At 39.9% G+C, this 16,493-nt stretch overlaps 1 protein-coding gene across 1 annotated transcript in view; it reads left to right on the top strand.

The window, feature by feature from the left end:
- The window catches only part of ROBO1 (roundabout, axon guidance receptor, homolog 1 (Drosophila)), a 673,042-nt gene that overhangs the window by 266,489 nt on the left and 390,060 nt on the right, over positions 1-16,493 (top strand). The window contains 1 exon segment of the mRNA XM_009327888.1: positions 4,136-4,219. Within this exon segment, the coding sequence (XP_009326163.1) occupies positions 4,136-4,219 (84 nt within the window).

Genomic DNA, 16,493 nt, shown 5'->3' on the forward strand with positions numbered 1-16,493 from the left:
AAGGATGCATCGTCAATAAAACTTGCCATACAGACATATCTCCCTGGTACAAAAGAAGCAATAACTGATGGCATCACTTTCTGTTACCGGGGGGGGGGGGAAGTGGGTTTTCTATGAATAGCAGAGCCATGGTTAAAAGCATGTTTAATATCATTTTTGAGGTTAGGATTCCACAAAGCACTTGAATGTAAGTAGCTGCAAAAATAAATGTGTCTGTCTGGTTTGAGGTGTTGTAGCGGCCAAGAGAATGAATAACAATAGTAAATATTTAGTATTTGGATTTTCTGATCATTTTGAAGAGTTAAAGATACGTAAATTAAAGCATGAATGGTGTTTAGTAACTCCTGCTATAGTCCAATAAAATGGAGTAGCTTACAGATTTCAGTGGAAATTTCATTGGAAAAGGTTCCCCACATTCACATAAATCTTTGGTGCTATCCAGCTGCCGTTGGATCGCCTAAACTTGTTCTGAACTTCTATGATTAAGCCAAATCCTCTTGCTGCTTTGAAGGTATCGTCTGTGCTTGGGCTGCACTGACTAAATCTGAAACCATTCCTCCAAAAAGCTAGACCACTCAGTGCTGGTAAACTTGATAAGGGGTGGCTTGCTCTTTTTTTTCCTCTTTGGTAGTCAAGGCTTCACTTTTCATCTTCCTCTCCCAAAAAAAAACATTTGGGACTATAAAAAAAAAAAAAAAGGAGGGCGGGGGGGACTCCTTTTACCTTCTTCCTGAAGTTTTGCATACTTACAGGTAAAAGTAATTTTCCATTGAATTAAATGTTGGGTTTTGTTTTGTTGTTTTTTGGGGGCTTTTTTTTTTTTACTTAATGAATCAACCAATTACTGCTTAGGTGTTTTTTAAAGTGTAGGTTTTATTTCACTGAAAATAGGCTTTTCTGAGCAGCTAGGATATCAGAAACCTTGGTTTAAATTCCTCCTGTCTGATACAGAAATTCAACCAAGATGTTCAACCTTACTGGAGAGTCATTTTGAGGGACATCTCTCTCTATCAGTTCTGTGAAACCTGTTATAAAGTGATTATGGAATTTCTCTGAGGGATGAGGCACCAAGTTCAGCCCCTGCTTCAACTCAGACTGAGCTGTAAATTTTTCATACATCAGGTGAATTGTTCCAGGTTATATAATTCATTCCCTTCACTTTTTTTGGCATGGCAACTAGTTCAAAAAGTGTAACGTTGTAAAATCATTCATTATGTTTAGCAAAGCCAAGTGGAAAATTGCCTGATCGTACAGCACGGTAGTCATAAGAAATACATCACATCTTAACATTCAGGCCTTTTACCCCCCATTCAACAGAGTGCCTTCACAGCAGTGTCATGGTGAAATGTGCCATTTAAGTCACTAGTACTTATTTCTCTTAAGTTTTAACAGGGACTCCCAAGCAAAGGCAAAGCTGGATCTTGTGACAGAGCTGAAATTAAATTGAGTCCAGTGCTGGGAGCCACAGCCTGAAATGTAGGACTTGGGTGCAGACTTATCATTCAGTGAAATGGGTAGAATTCACCCACAGCAAGAACTGAACTTCAGCGATCATCATTAGTGAAAGTCATTTCCAGCCAGAGACCATAACTTAACATTAGTTGAATATCATGTTTGATATCGGGTGGAAAAGTAGCATTTCTCAAAGAATGAGAGAGTGAATAATGTCTGTGTGGTTTTGGATTGTAAATAACAAGTGCATTGTCACGAACAGCTATCGTGAAAATATCAGTAGTGTTAAAAAGAGACTAATCCCCTCATTTCCATCAGTAGAGGGATCGAAGCCAAGATTTTCATGCCTAAATGGCTGCAAGTAGTTGTAGCCTAGTTTTTAAAGCTGCTGCTCTCGTGTCCTGTTGGCTGTATCAAATGCACAGCATTTCTGAAATGGGGATTGTTCCTATTTAGACTCCTAAGTAGCCTTGCTAAAGGGCATTAGCATCGGTTGTTTTGTGAGGTGTTACAAGGCGGCCCATTGCTGGGAATGCCATGTCCGAGGGAGTATCTTGGGTAAAAAAGATCAATTCATTATGTAATTATATTTTGCACATGATGCCAGGCGTTACACTGACACGTAGAACACTCCAGTAGCTTTCAGTGCATCTTCCTCCTTCTTCATCATTTTGAGTAGTGTGTGGTTAAATCTCCTAGAAGGCAATCAATCTTTCAGAATGATGATGATCAGCAGGTTCATTGCTTGAAATCTCAGCCTGCGCTTTCTGATTATAAACATTTGCCCCAAAAAAAGTAGGCACAGCCCCTGCCTTTTAATTTAATAAAAAGTCCCATCCTTCTGTCCTTTACTGCTGTAATTTAAAACTCTGACGCAATCAACCCTTGAATGCAAATAAGTGAGCAATCTGCAGAAGCAGAATGTTGATCCAGTCACTCTACAGCCATTTTCAGAGCAGATTTTAAAGGTGTACGTGACATTGGCCATTAGTGAGCCAGCAAAGATGAATGGACCAATAAATGAACATGTTTCACTTTTTTCATCTGCCAAGATGAAACATCATCTTGGTGTTTGGTTGGTTTTTGTTCTTTGGTCTTTTATTTTCTTAATTTGCACAACAGTATTTTAAAAGGCATGCTGTCAATTCTTTAATTGACTTTTTAAAAGAAATATTTTTTCCAGTAAGTCCCCTGAAGTGGATTGGTCTTGAGGATTTTGGTTTTCTTTTTGTTTTTCTTTTGTAATTCATTAAAAAGATTTCAATTTGTAAGGGTGCTGTCTCTTTTTTTAAAGATGGTTTAAAAAACAAATGGAGAATATGAATGTTTGGCATCACATTTTAAAAATTAGATTGACTGAGCTAGTAAAATTAAGCGTCCAGAAAAAAAATCCACTTACGTTTTTTTCTAGCTTAATTTCATACGTAGTTGCTTTAGGTGTTTTGTGAAACTTCAGAATGATTTTTAGCAGCATGTGCATTTTATTGAAAAGGAACAGTTACTTTCAGTCATTATAGAAGTCCAGAATATGTCTGTGTGTGAGAGAGCAAAACATATCTTTTCTATTCAGGGTCTTTACAATAATTAATAAATTATCTGACACCTGTCAACAGGAAAAAGAAATAAGCAGTCTATTGTTGTGGTAGTGATATTCTTGCAAAGAGGTTTGCTTCTTGCAGGTTTTTTTAAACAAAATATGAATGTTTCTTTTTAGGTGTTATCTGTTGGACAGTACACTATCAAAACTAAATTAAAAATAGAATTTAAGTTTAATAAACAGTTTTACATTAATCTCTATAGATGAGGGTAAAAAGATCTAGTGATATTGACAACAAATTCCTTTGGGTTGTGCTGTTTTGTTTTCAGAGCCACTGGGGTTTTTATTTTATTTTTTGCTTTGAATTATTTAGTTCATTATTATGAGTTATCTTCGTGGTGCTTTGTGGTGTTTTGATCAGCAATTTATCTTGGGGTCTTAAAACACGTGTTCATTTATGTGTTTAGCTGACCAGCTGCCTTCCCTTTTTTTTTTTTTTTTAAATGTGACATTAATTGAGTGTTTCCTTGCAAGCATCTTTCAAATCAGAAAATGCATCTTACTCCTTATGCTGCTGAACTGTTGCCTTTTCATAGAGGGGCTCTACCCCTTTCCCCTGCCCCATCTTCCAGAAGACGAAGAGCAGCCCCCCCCCGTGCTTGCTAAGACACAGTTGTCCCCCCCCGCCTCCTCCCCGCAAAGAGGTGAAGTCCCCTGAGTCTGTAATTGCCAGGAGATGAAGCGATGATGGGGAGTGATCACAGTCAATAGCTTTGATTAACAATAAGGTGGAAAATTAGCAATGCTAGCATTCAGCTCCCCTGCCTTCCCGTCCCCATATGCTCACCACAGCCTGCGCTGGCTGGTTGGCAGGGTGGCCACCGCGCCTGGCGGGCTGCAGAGCGAGACGTGGAGTGGGCAGAGAGGGACAGCGGGCAGCGTTTTGGGGACCCCGGGCAATGCTCCCGGCCGCCTTTCGCTGGGCACCACCACGCAGGCGGGGGAAAGACGAAGTGTGCCGTGCGCTGGCACAATGGCTCTTGCTGTCATGTGTGGATTTAATTGTGTCTGGACATATTGTGATCGAAATGGCAACTACTGTTACTCCTGTGACCCCATCAGCAGCTCTGGTGTTGTTTCCGACAGACTCCGACGACCTAGAGAGGGGGAACGACAGCGGGACACCACTCCCCACCTCTGATAATGGCGACAATTCGCTGGGCTACACAGGTAGAGTGCATCTTTCCAAAATATTCCTGACTGCCTACTTCTGACACTTTCCACCTACATTTGCCATTACCACCTGTACACGTTTTTTTAATCATCTTTGCTAGCTGGCTGTCTTTCACCATCACCCTAGAAGTTCAACATTGTTAGTACTGTTGGGAAATATTATTGTGCCTTTTAACTAACCAAGATGACTGTCTCTTTGTGTGTGTGTTAGTACGTTTCAATTATTTAAATGTTTAAAGTAATTTTCTATTGTTGAAACAATGCACCCATTATTTTCCTTCGAACTGTGTGTATTAGTGCATGAGGCAATATATCATCTCAGTGAAATTTTTCCAAAGACCAAAGGCAGGGATTTTTCCATATGTTTATTTTGGGTGTGTTTTTTTTTTTCTTCTTTGTTTCTGTCATAAACAAAAGTAAAATATGTTGCAGAAGGGAAAAAAAAATCCAAGTGAAACTAAAATTTGATTGGAGAAGAATCCATTTCGTTGACTTCTGCTTTGCATAAACTAGAGAAATGTGTCTCTAGGCCAAATAAGAAAAGCCACAGATAAGCAGCACCATACGGTGTGTTGCGGCAGTGATCTCTGAGGGGCCCAATTCTGTAACTCCTCTGCACACTGAAATGATACCCACCTCCAGGAGTCATGCTACCGACCACAGCCCGGGCTCAGCTACAGAGTCCCTGAGTCTAGGGTTTTCATGAACTACTGGTGGTCCAGTACAGTGGCAGACTCTAGAGCTAAACAACTTCTGGTTGTGAAGGTGAAGTATTAATTCTTCTGATGGTAGCAACTTTTGGAAAGGGAAGGAGGGAGGATGAGTTGGACATTTAACTGGAAGATGTTCTTTAAATACTCTATTGGTGGGTTACTAGTGCTACTACTGCTCACATTGTGTAAAATTGCATATAGTCAAGTTATTAACAAAAGTGTGTGAATCAGATATTCATAACTAAGTCTTACAGGATACAAGAAGAGGAAAGGCAAGTATAAGAGAGAGGGAGTAATTTCTTGTTCATTCATAAAACTTCAGGTCTGTTATACACCACTTACAATGATTACAGCTTTCATCACCTACACCTCACAATCATCCCTGCATGTGGTTTAAAACCTTGACACATAATTTTATTCCAGTTTAAAATATTTTTTTTTAAAAGGTAAAAAAAGCAAAGTGATACAAATTTCCCCTCAGTCAAGAAGATAGATTCTTTCTTAGAAAAACATAGCATGAACACTGCTGCATGTGGATTATTTGACTTTTCTACCTTCTGAATATTCCTATTAATTTTTTCCTAAATTTTCCCCCCACTCTCCAAGTTTGGCACATCTACGCTCCCTGATGCATATGGGGTCACCATATTGACAAAATGAAAATTAATATAGCTTAAAGAATGCTTTTTTTAACTTACTGTAAGTTAGATTTTTGCTTTCAGAAAACGGCGCTGGGAATGGTGATCCATGGGTCTTGTGTTTAAACAGCTGCTAATTTACTTGGGATCACGGGTCAGGCTCTATTATTAATAAAGTTGCTTAGTTTTACCTAGAGGGAAGCAACCGGTTCCCCTCCAGCCCCCTCGCCTCTCCCTGGCCTGGGGCTGGTGCCCGACAGGCAGACTCCTGCGTCCAACAGCCTCACATCTGCCCACAGAGGTGGGAGAGGGGGCCCTGCATGCGCCCTCCACAAGCCCCCTTAGCCACAAGACTAGTGGGGGTGAGAATTCAGGGGGAGACACCATCACATTTTCCCACTGGCGTGTTTTGGAGAGGGGCTGGAGGCTTGGCGCAGGACCCCCCACGGCAAGCGTGCTGGGTGGGTGATGGCAGGCAGAGGGTTGCAAGGCCCGCAGGCAGTGCTGCTCCGCAGCAGAGACTTTGTTCCCCCACTTGCAGGGCAGTATTTAAGGCATATAAGGCAATGTTTAAGACAGTAGCTCCCCTCTGAGCGTGGGGCCGTGCGACGACTTCCCGAGCAGAGCACAGACCCTTCTGTGCCTGTCCACCCGCGAGGATCCTTTACCCATATCAAGGTGCGCACGTGTATCTGGGTGCCGCGTCCGAGGACAGGCCTCTGCGGGGTATTGCAGCTGTTTAACCTGCCTCTCAGAGACTAATGGGGTCATCTGGGAAGACTGACAAAATCAAACCCTGGTCTAGTAGTTCCCCAGAGGCTCCAGATCTTAAGTCTAGGCCGTATTTTAATGGGCGTTTCCCAAGTGCCGTGGTTTAACCCCAGCCGGCAACTAAGCACCACACAGCTGCTCACTCCCTCCCCCGTGGTGGGATGGGGGAGAGAATCGGAAGGGTAAAAATGAGAAAACTCGTGGGTTGAGATAAGGACAGTTTAATAGGTAAAGCAAAAGCTGCGCATGCAAGAAAAGCAAAACAAGGAATTCATTCACTGCTTCCCATGGGCAGGCAGGTGTTCAGCCATCCCCAGGAAAGCAGGGCTCCATCATGCATAAGGGTGACTTGGGAAGACAAACGCCATCACTCCGAACGTCCCCCCCTTCCTTCTTCTTCCCCCAGCTTTATATGCTGAGCATGACATCACATGGTGTGGAATATCCCTTTGGTCAGTTGGTGTCAGCTGTCCCGGCTGTGTCCCCTCCCAACTCCTTGTGCACCCCCAGCCTCCTCGCTGGTGGGGTGGGGTGAGAGGCAGAAAAGGCCTTGACTCTGTGTGAGCACTGCTCAGCAGTAACGAAAACATCCCTGTGTTATCAGCACTGTTTCCAGCACAAATTCAAAATATAGCCCCTTACTCGCTACTGTGAAGAAAATTAACTCTATCTCAGCCAAAACCAGCACACCAAGCAAGCATAAAAGTCAGGATCAAGTTAGAAGCAAACACAAGCTGAACAAAAATGAAAACCGAGAGGATGGCTGGTTTTGTTTAATTGGAGTTTTTGTGCCTCTATTTGAATGAGCACTGAATGAAGGAAAGACCAAGTTTTTCATGTTTAAAGATTTAATGATCCAGTATTTTTTCTCGACTATGTGATAGTAATCAGTAGCACTATACCTTGGTTTATATGGAAAAGCCCCAAGGTATTTATTAAAATTAGTCCAACAGGTTTCTACAGTAATCAGTAAGGATTTTTAAAAATGACATTAACTGTAATGCAATCTTATAGGTAAACTTACATTTTTTTCTAATGTATGGGCCCATTTATGTGGGCCTAATATGGAGTTCCTGGATTTTGCGGAAGTATTCTTAGATCATTTTTTGTTCTCTCTTACCTATAGAATTCCATTCTCCAAAAGGAAAACTGTTCCAGAAGCTTGTTTGTACTGAAAATTCTCTGACTCATTCCTAAAATCACTCAGATAAATACAGGATTAAAAAATAAAAACAGCTGCTTTTTTTGCCCACGGGTCCAGACATCCTGGACTTTACCTTCAGGTGGTGTCTGAATGGTCAAAACCCAAACAAGCTAATAACTGCTGTCATACAGTAGGATCATAAATTTTTACTCATACTAAGAGCAGCGATACATCTGTAGGGCACATCTTCCTTCCAGTTCCATATAAGTTTAGCTGCGAGGTAAATAAGCAAAGCATTCGCTAGTATGAGAAGTTCCAGGGTTAAAGATTATAATTTTTTCCTACATATTTTTCTTTCTGTATATGTTTTTCAGGATAAATATATGCAGCTGTTTCATACTGTTCTTAAGTGGAGGTACATGACTCCTAGAGAGTGTTTCAGTGTGTTCTCCTAAAGTCCGCTTTAAATCGGGAGATTTTTGGCTACCCCCTTAGGTTCTGTTGTCTCTACTGTGGATGTCAGCACTTGCCTTGAGAAGTAACCTCGTACCAAACAGGAAACACAACGATTTCAGGGGGGAGAGAGGAGTTGCTAACCCAAGCTATTTCAGATAAAGATTGAAGTTGTTGATAAATTTCAAGACCGTTATTATGGGAAAATGATGAACTTGTATTTGATTTTTCATGATTCTTAGTATGTTATGGGACCAAACTCTAGATTTTTATCTCTCTAATCAATATAGTAATGTGGTATCCAATAGCACATTTTGTTGCACTTTTTATAGATCACCAGGTTTTTATTAGCAAAATAATTATTATTAGTTATTAACTGTAGACCCAAATGGAGAGGCTGTGTACACATCTGTATTAAGGACAGTCACTTTTGGAAAGTATTTGTAATGTAAATAAATAGGGGCTGAATAAATAACAAATCGAGAAAGGAAGTTCAGTCACTGAGGATTGTTCCATATGCATGACACTGATGTTAGACTGAAGGAGCTTATAGGAAGGTTTTCTCTTGCATATTTGATATGAGAGAAATGCTAAGAATAAAAACAATATCTAAAAGCTGATGTGACCACATAGGTGGCATATTAAACATGCTAGACATATCTGGATTGATTCAGCAAAGGATTTAGGGTTAAAAAAAACACAAACTTTTAACTGTGACTCCGTCAGTTTAAAGAAATGAGCCAGGAAGATTACCTTGTCTACATCTTCACAAAAGGCCAATTCTACTCTGTCAAGGGCAGATTGGAAAATAATTGCATAGTTAAGATGTGTAATGGTAACAATCTAAATTACTATTTTAACTACGTGCATAAAGAACAGGCCAGATCACAGTGACATTCAATGGGATAAAAGCATATGATTTAGATACTTTGTGTTGTATTTAATTTGCCCTAAGGAAGACATCACAAGTAGTTTTCTGAAATGCTCTATAGCTATGCCTGTTTCTCTTTCTACAGACTTTAAGGGAACTTTAGATGACTAGCAGTGATGTAGATATCTAAAAATGATTGCAAGTAATCCCACCTCTACATCAGTTTGGATCTAGGTTCTGAAAGGAGAACCAGGTGATAGGAGCGTGCGCCAGAGCATATAATGATATCTTTTCTGATCACCAAAGGAAGGCAGGGTAAGGGAATATGCAAGTAGGAATTCAGTTCCTTGTCAAGTTTAGGCTGTGGAGATGTCAGACAAAGACTGTTGTTTGGACAGTTATTTTAGAGTGGAAAGAAACCCTTAAATTACCCGTCATTATTTTTTTCATTAAAGTCCTAGGGATAAGTACAGGGACAAACAGAAAAGGAAGAGAAGCAAGGAAAAAGATCTAGGAGAGTTCCCATCGAATGTCAGAGGAGAAATATGGAAAATCATCCAAATAAGATACTGGAGGAACTCAGGAGACGGGGAATTTGGAAAAAAGCTCAGAGAAGGAAGAGCCTTAAATAACGTCAGGATTTCCAAGAGAAGAGCTTGTGGTTGGTGGTCAAAGGGAGCAGATGATGTGCTGAATGATGTCCCCTAGTGCCCGAGGAGCTTTGAAAGCCACAACCCTGCAGCAGGGAGCAGGGAATGAGGAAACCTGAAGAAGAGCATAGGATAAAACTGTCTTGACTAAAACTACTAAACATACTTTTCTGTTCAATATTTACCTGTTAGGGCAGATTTTCAAGAAAAGAGTAAAGTAATTAATATTTCCCCATCACATTTCCACATGTGGTTTGCCAGCCTGATTAGTAAAGTAACTTCACTCTTAGCTCACGGGCTTCTTTTTTCCTCCCCAAAATAGCGCAAGGGCAGTAAGCGTCAAGTATGAGCCTCAGTTATTTTCCACATAATCAATGGCTGCAGAGTAATCTCTAAGATTGCATTGTGCTGTGCTATTGAAGTGTGCGCATGCATTATATTCCAGGAAGTAGCACATTTCCTGTTAAATCAACTGTGACATAAATATCGGGGATCATTTAACAGATCACAGAGTATCGCTTATGTTACAGAGACCAGAGTGATGGCTTGTTAAATTAACAGTGTATAGTCAAACATTTGCAGACAAGGATCACCACTCCTCATTAAGTAGATTCATGGCTTTTTAAAGGAATCTTTCCACATAAACTTTTTTATTCATACTTTTCTCAAAAGACTCTTCCAGTATGCAAAGCAATCCTGTGGTCCCCACTTGTGGCCCAAAGTTAGCCTTCGATTTTTCCCCCCTGATTTTAATCATGAAATCATTGTCGTGGTGTTCTTTTGTATGACAGGGGATCCCATCCCTTTTTCTCACAGTACCTTTCTTTTTTACTACTATGCTGTTACGTGGTCAGGAGAATTGTTCGTAGTGGAACACCGCTTGTCCCGTGTCAAATAAGGCAGATTGCCCTTGGTGAGCATTTCAAGAAATGAAGGGGAAATCTCTCTTCATTGCATGGCCATTTCTGAGACATTTCTTCTTCTATTCCAGTAATTTTACATAGGTTATCCTATGTATTACAGACTGCTTGTTTTGAAAAGTGGTAGCTCAAAAAACACATTCAGGAAAACAATTCTAAGACTTCTTTGACATCAAAGGTGGAAATCTACAGTAATACTTATCCTGTGAGAAATGGAATATTTTTCAGCCTTTTCTTTTCTAACAGATTAGTAGAGGTAGTAAATGCACATAGAGATTTTGTGGCTGAGAGGAGAATAAGCTATGATATGCAACAGGATGACAAAATAATGTTGTAAAGAAATAGTTGCTATTTGATTTGACATTCCTTCTAAATTATCATCTTCAGTTTAAGGATTAGTTGGAAAGAATGAGCGATATTGGGGAAAAAACACATGAAACAAAAGCAGAGTTTGGCTAATGGGATGCAAAAAGTGGTGAATGAAGATGTATGTTGTGGAGTTTGGATCTTTTGGGTTGGGAGGAGGCTGTAATTTCAGATGTGAAGCAGGTAGGTAGCGATGTCTGAACAAAACAAAGATCTCGTTTCCGTACAAGTATTCCAAGTAAACTATCAGCATGTCTCATATTGCACTGAGTTCATCATGTCCAACAACCTGAAGAGAAAAACAAACACTTGTTTGCACTGCAGAACCAACAGACATCTGAAAGAGCTGAATGAATCACTAGATTAGACAGCAGCAACATTAATTTAATAGCAGTTACAGAATCCTTATTGCTAGTGGTAATACACAGTAGACTTCTGCTTGGCTTTTACATCTCAGGATACGTGCAAAGCTAGCAGTTAAGACCTTTTTCATAGTCTTTCTCTTTTTAAAAACTTGCCAACTGAGCAAGTGTGCTCTTGAGTCACTGGGAGAATGAACACAGCCCGGTGATACCAATTTTACAAAGTTACTTCTTAGAGTACATCTGCACTCTAAATCCAGGAACAGATGGATACTGTTATGCTTATTTAAAAAAAATAGAAAGAAAGAAAGAAAGAAAGAAAGAAAGAAAGAAAGAAAGAAAGAAAAAAAAAAAATCCCCTGCTCTTGTCTGTCAGCAATCTCTCTGTTCCCCATGTCAGTCTAAACTGCCAGAAAGGTCCTTTCAGTTTTGTGCTTCTCTTTGCAAGCATTCTTCTGACACAGATACTGGGGATTTTTTTTTTAATATGTATTAAAATATAGGTGTAAATATAACACCAATCGATAGAATTGCCTGTCAACGATAGCGATGTTCGGGCAATAATAATTTGATTAAAACATATAGTAGCAATATTGGAGCACAGATACTCCCACTTACATAAATCTTGCACTGCCGGTTTTTATGAAAAAGTTTATAGAAAATCTCCTCCTCCAGTTATTGTGTTATACTTCAAGGCAGAACTTTGATTAAAACAGGAGGCATTGGCAATGTCCCATGTTTCTCAACCAGTTAGTGAGTTTTCTGGTAGCCATCAGACCAATTTAAAATGACACCACCCCCCACCCCCCTAAAAACAAAAAAGATAGCAAAACATTGTGTGAAGAATTTGTTTAATAATGACATTAGTAGCAGTATATGCCCCTGTATAGCTGAGATACAAGGGATCGTATTAAACAACCATATCTCAGGAAGATGAATTTGAGCTAGAGAAGTTGCAGAAAAGGGCTATTAAAATAATCAGGGAATAGAAAGCTTATTTTGACAGAGGTCTTAATGAAAGGGGGATGTGATTGGCATTTGTTGCCAGCCTTATGTTCTCAGAGAACACATAGAAAAAAAGAAATTAGCTACAGAGCACGTTAACTATACAAGTTGAAGAAATCCAGTTATTGGTAACTAGCCTATCTTCAAACAGTGCTCAGAATGTGTGCTCTTATAATGGGTGATTTTCAGCTTTTACTCATACATGACTACTTGACAAAAGAATCAGCAGGCATCAAATGGGCCCTAGTTAATTTAGGATAGAAATTTAGGATGTCTTACAGCAGCAGATTCTAGAGCAGTTTTCAGACAGGAGTTTGAAATGTCCTTTCCAAAGATTTAAATTTGTGATAGGCTATGCATGCTAGATTTGATTCCCCAGGATGAACATTTTAATCTTGAGTTCGTGTGTTCCTAATTAATTAGGAAGTAAGACAAGTAAAATCAAAACAAAAGGCGTTTGCAGCGTATTATACTTTCTCTCCATTTGGACTGTCACAGACAGGAACCCCTGGAGTTGATGAGAGGCTTTCTGCTGAGGGCCTCCTAGCAAGAGTAAAGACAGAGCAAATTACCCTCAGACACTGCTGTCAGTTCAGTGAATTAAGTATGCAAAGCAATTTGTGAAGATGTTCTGAAGTGCAAATTTCTGCCAGAAGGTCAAAAGAGTATGAATTATCACAGGATGAGAAAGGTAAGAAGAGATCACTCCCCATCCTCATCGGGGTGTGCTATACAAGTTAGTCTTTTGTTTTAGCCAGGCAATTTGTTTTATTTAAAGAAGTAGGAAGTTAGTAATGCACATGGTCTCATTAAATGCATAGCAGTGAAATGCACTGTGTAGATGACAACATTTGTTTATTGTGTCTAAAATAATGCACTTTCTTGAGTATTATAGGAGAAGAAAAACATTGAAAGGTAATTTCTTATCATTCAGACATTAGCATTGTTGGTCATTTTTCGTAATAATTATTATACAGGATCATGGATTTACAGGATACTTCAGGTTGGAAGCAACCATTAGCAGTCTCTAGTCCAACCTCCTGCGCAAGCAGGGTCAGCTATGAGGTCAGACCAGGCTGCTCAGGGCTTAATCCAGCCAGGTCTTGAAAACTTCCACGGACAGAGCTGGCACAGCCTCTCTGGGCAACCTGCTCCACTGCCTGCCTGTCCTCACAGGGAAAAAGATTCTCCTTGTATTCAGTCTGAACCTCTTTTGTTTTGACTTATGCCTGTTGTCTCTTAGCCTGCCACGGACCACTGTGAAGAGCGTGTCTCCATCTCCTCAGTGACCTCCCTGTCGGTATGGGCAGGTGGCTGTTCAGTCCCCCTATAACTGCCTTTTCCCCAGGCTGAACAAGCCCTGGTCCCTCAGCCTCCCAGGCAAGTGCTCCAGACCTGACCATCCTGGTGACCCTCTGTTGAACTTGTCCCAGTTTATCAATGTCTTTCTTGTACTGGGAGGCCCAAAACTGGATGCAGCACTCCAGATGAGTGCTGAGTAGAGGGGGATAATCCCCTCCTTTGATCTTCTGGCTTTGCTGTTCATACAGCCCAGGGTGGTGCTGGCCATCTCTGCTGCCAGGACAGGCTGCTGGCTCGCACTCAGCTTGCTGCTGGCCCAGAGCCCCAGGGCCTTCCCAGCCGAGCTGCTCCCCAGCCTGGCAGTCCCCAGCCTGTATGGATGCAGGGGGTTCTTCCTTCCCACAGCAAGACTTTGCATTTGTCCTTGTTAAATTTCATTAGGTTCCTGTTGGCCCGTTCCTCCAGCCAGTCTGCCTCCATCCAGGTGGCAGCCTTGCTGTTGGGCGCGTGGACTGGTTCCCCCAGTTTGGTTTTGCCTGTAAACGTGGTGAGCGTGCCCTCCCTCACCTCCTGATAAAGATCTTAAGCAGGCCAGGACCCAGGACAGATCTGTCGGTCCCTCTTCTTGTTACTGTCCTCCAGGTAGGCTGCAGCCCATTAACCATTACCTTCAGAGATGATGAATCATCAAGTTTTTACTCATCTGGTGGTTCACCCATCCAGACCATAATGTCCCTGCTTGGGTACAGGAACATTGTGGGAGACAGTGTTGAACCCAATACATGTGAGTCTAAAGAAACAAAGAATCTATCAAATCAGGATTTCCCATCAAAACTGATCTCTACTTTTAGCACTGTTTATAATTGCAACTCTTGTCCCAGCATCACAGCTTCATACATCAACACTGAATAAGAAAATAAAAATCAACATCTATCAGAAGATCCAGAGTTATTTTTATCAGATCCTTCTGGAATTACTACCAGACATTTGTTTCAGTGCTTTGTGTGTGTGTGATTCTTGTATATTACTTATCCATAAACTGTAACAAGTTGAACCATCACCTGCAAGCGTTAAAACATTGTAGAGAGTTTTTTAGAAGGAACTGTATTGATTTTCAGTGACCCTTGTATAAGAAAGGAGACATCTTTCTGTGGTACAATTTGCTGGACAGTATATTATTTATAGGGTTTCTGTCTGATACTTCCTAACAGGCAGTGAAAAATTACTACTAAAACTCATTGCTGCTTTCTTTATTGCAGAAAATCCTAAATTATTTTGCACTCCTAAGTATATGTAGAACCCTAATTTTATTTTTTTTTAAACTATGAATATTATGAAATAATCTCTTTCAAATCTGCACTAGCTTTTTGACTAGATTCTCTGCCTGTTCTTAGACTCTTCCTTTTATTCCACTCAGATGGTTCTTGTAAGGTAATAAACTCCAGTTGCTTCATTCTCCTGTTTTGTTTTCTTTTTTTTTTCCTCCCCTAATTTCATGGATAATTTCTGAATATCCAACAGGAAAAGAAGGGTGGCAGTTTGGCTAAACTTGGAATGGAGTAACGAGCCCACTCAAACACTCATAACTTACCCACTCAAAAACCACTGAGAAACTATTTTCTGTATTTATTTCTGTCTAATCTTTAGCAGAATAAATTTGTCTTTTTTGTTTCTGGATTAGTGCAAAGGCAAATACAAGATTTTTCTCTTTCTGTTAGGAGTAAGTATTGTCCAGGGGAAGCCAAATTGCTTTTCAGTAGATTTAAACTTTTTGATAGCAAAGTATCATTTGCTTCATTTTCAGTAAGATTGTTTACTTGTACTCTGATGTGTAATGAGGCCTTTCATCATTTCATATGTAGATTATTTTTCTTTAATTTTTGCTTAAAAACAAATGGATAATATTGCAGTCTTCACGTCAATGGAAACGGTAAACTTTGACAGGAAGCACAAGAGAAAGGAAAAGGAAGGTGAAACGATCATGAACTTTCTGATCAAGTGATTACAAAGTTAGTGTTCTGGATTTCTTACAAAACCCCAAATGGCAAATCTAGCATAAAAGTCTGGTGGGGGAGGAAGATGCCTGTTTCTCTGGAAAAAACTACTGTGCAATGTTCAGGTATTATACAGAGTTTAGAGACCATTTTTAATGAACAGTAAGTACATCACAGGAGGCTGAAAATGGCTTGGGGGTTATTTTTTCCTCCAAAACTGTAGCTGTTTAATTATACCTTCTAGACCATTATCAAATGGATAAAATAGAAAGAAAGCTTGTTTGGAAAAGATACTGTAGGAATTTGTGGGAATAGTGTGAATATTGTTGCATGATATGCACACAAATTGTTGTCAACATGATTTTCAGTTCTTGAGCATACAATATCATCCATGGGATAACTGGATTTTTATGCAAAATTTATATGCATAAATATAAATACTTCTACTTCTGAGTTTATTAAGAATTACTTAATAAAATTATATCCATAACATAATCAAAACAATCAGATAGTATGCAATGAGAAATTAAATAAACCCTCTCTAAAAAAAAAAAAAATAAAAATAGAGCAGGTACAGATGTCACACTCAACATTTGGTTTCCCCACACACGCACATTTTGGGGGCTTTGCAAGAATGTATTGAAGATTTGGAGGAAAAAAAAAAAGAAAATATCCATAATCACGATGTTTTGATTCCAGACAGCCCCTGACAGAAATTCTTCAAAATTCAAGATCTTGTAAGGGTACACAAGCCAGGTAAACAGCATAATCATCCCAAAGGGAAGGCTTTATAATGAAGTGAAGAACTTTCAGAGGAAATGTTTGTTTAGATAAAGGAGGTGTGCATTTTTTCTTAACAAGCGAGATTACTTGTAACACATTGCTAACAGCTGGGCAGCCATAATCTAGGCTACACTTCAGCAGATCAGCATAGCGAGCCATTTTTTAGCTTATTAAGAATAGACAATATTGAGCTAAAATTTCAGTGAAGTTTGTAATAACAGGCAGTGATCTTATCAATGTATATAAATACCTAAAGGGAGGATGCAAAGAGGATGGAGCCAGGCTCTTTTCAGTGGTGC

This window comes from Pygoscelis adeliae, unplaced genomic scaffold, assembly GCF_000699105.1.
Source record: "Pygoscelis adeliae isolate BGI_AS28 unplaced genomic scaffold, ASM69910v1 Scaffold14, whole genome shotgun sequence".
NCBI classification, from domain to species: Eukaryota; Metazoa; Chordata; class Aves; order Sphenisciformes; family Spheniscidae; genus Pygoscelis; species Pygoscelis adeliae.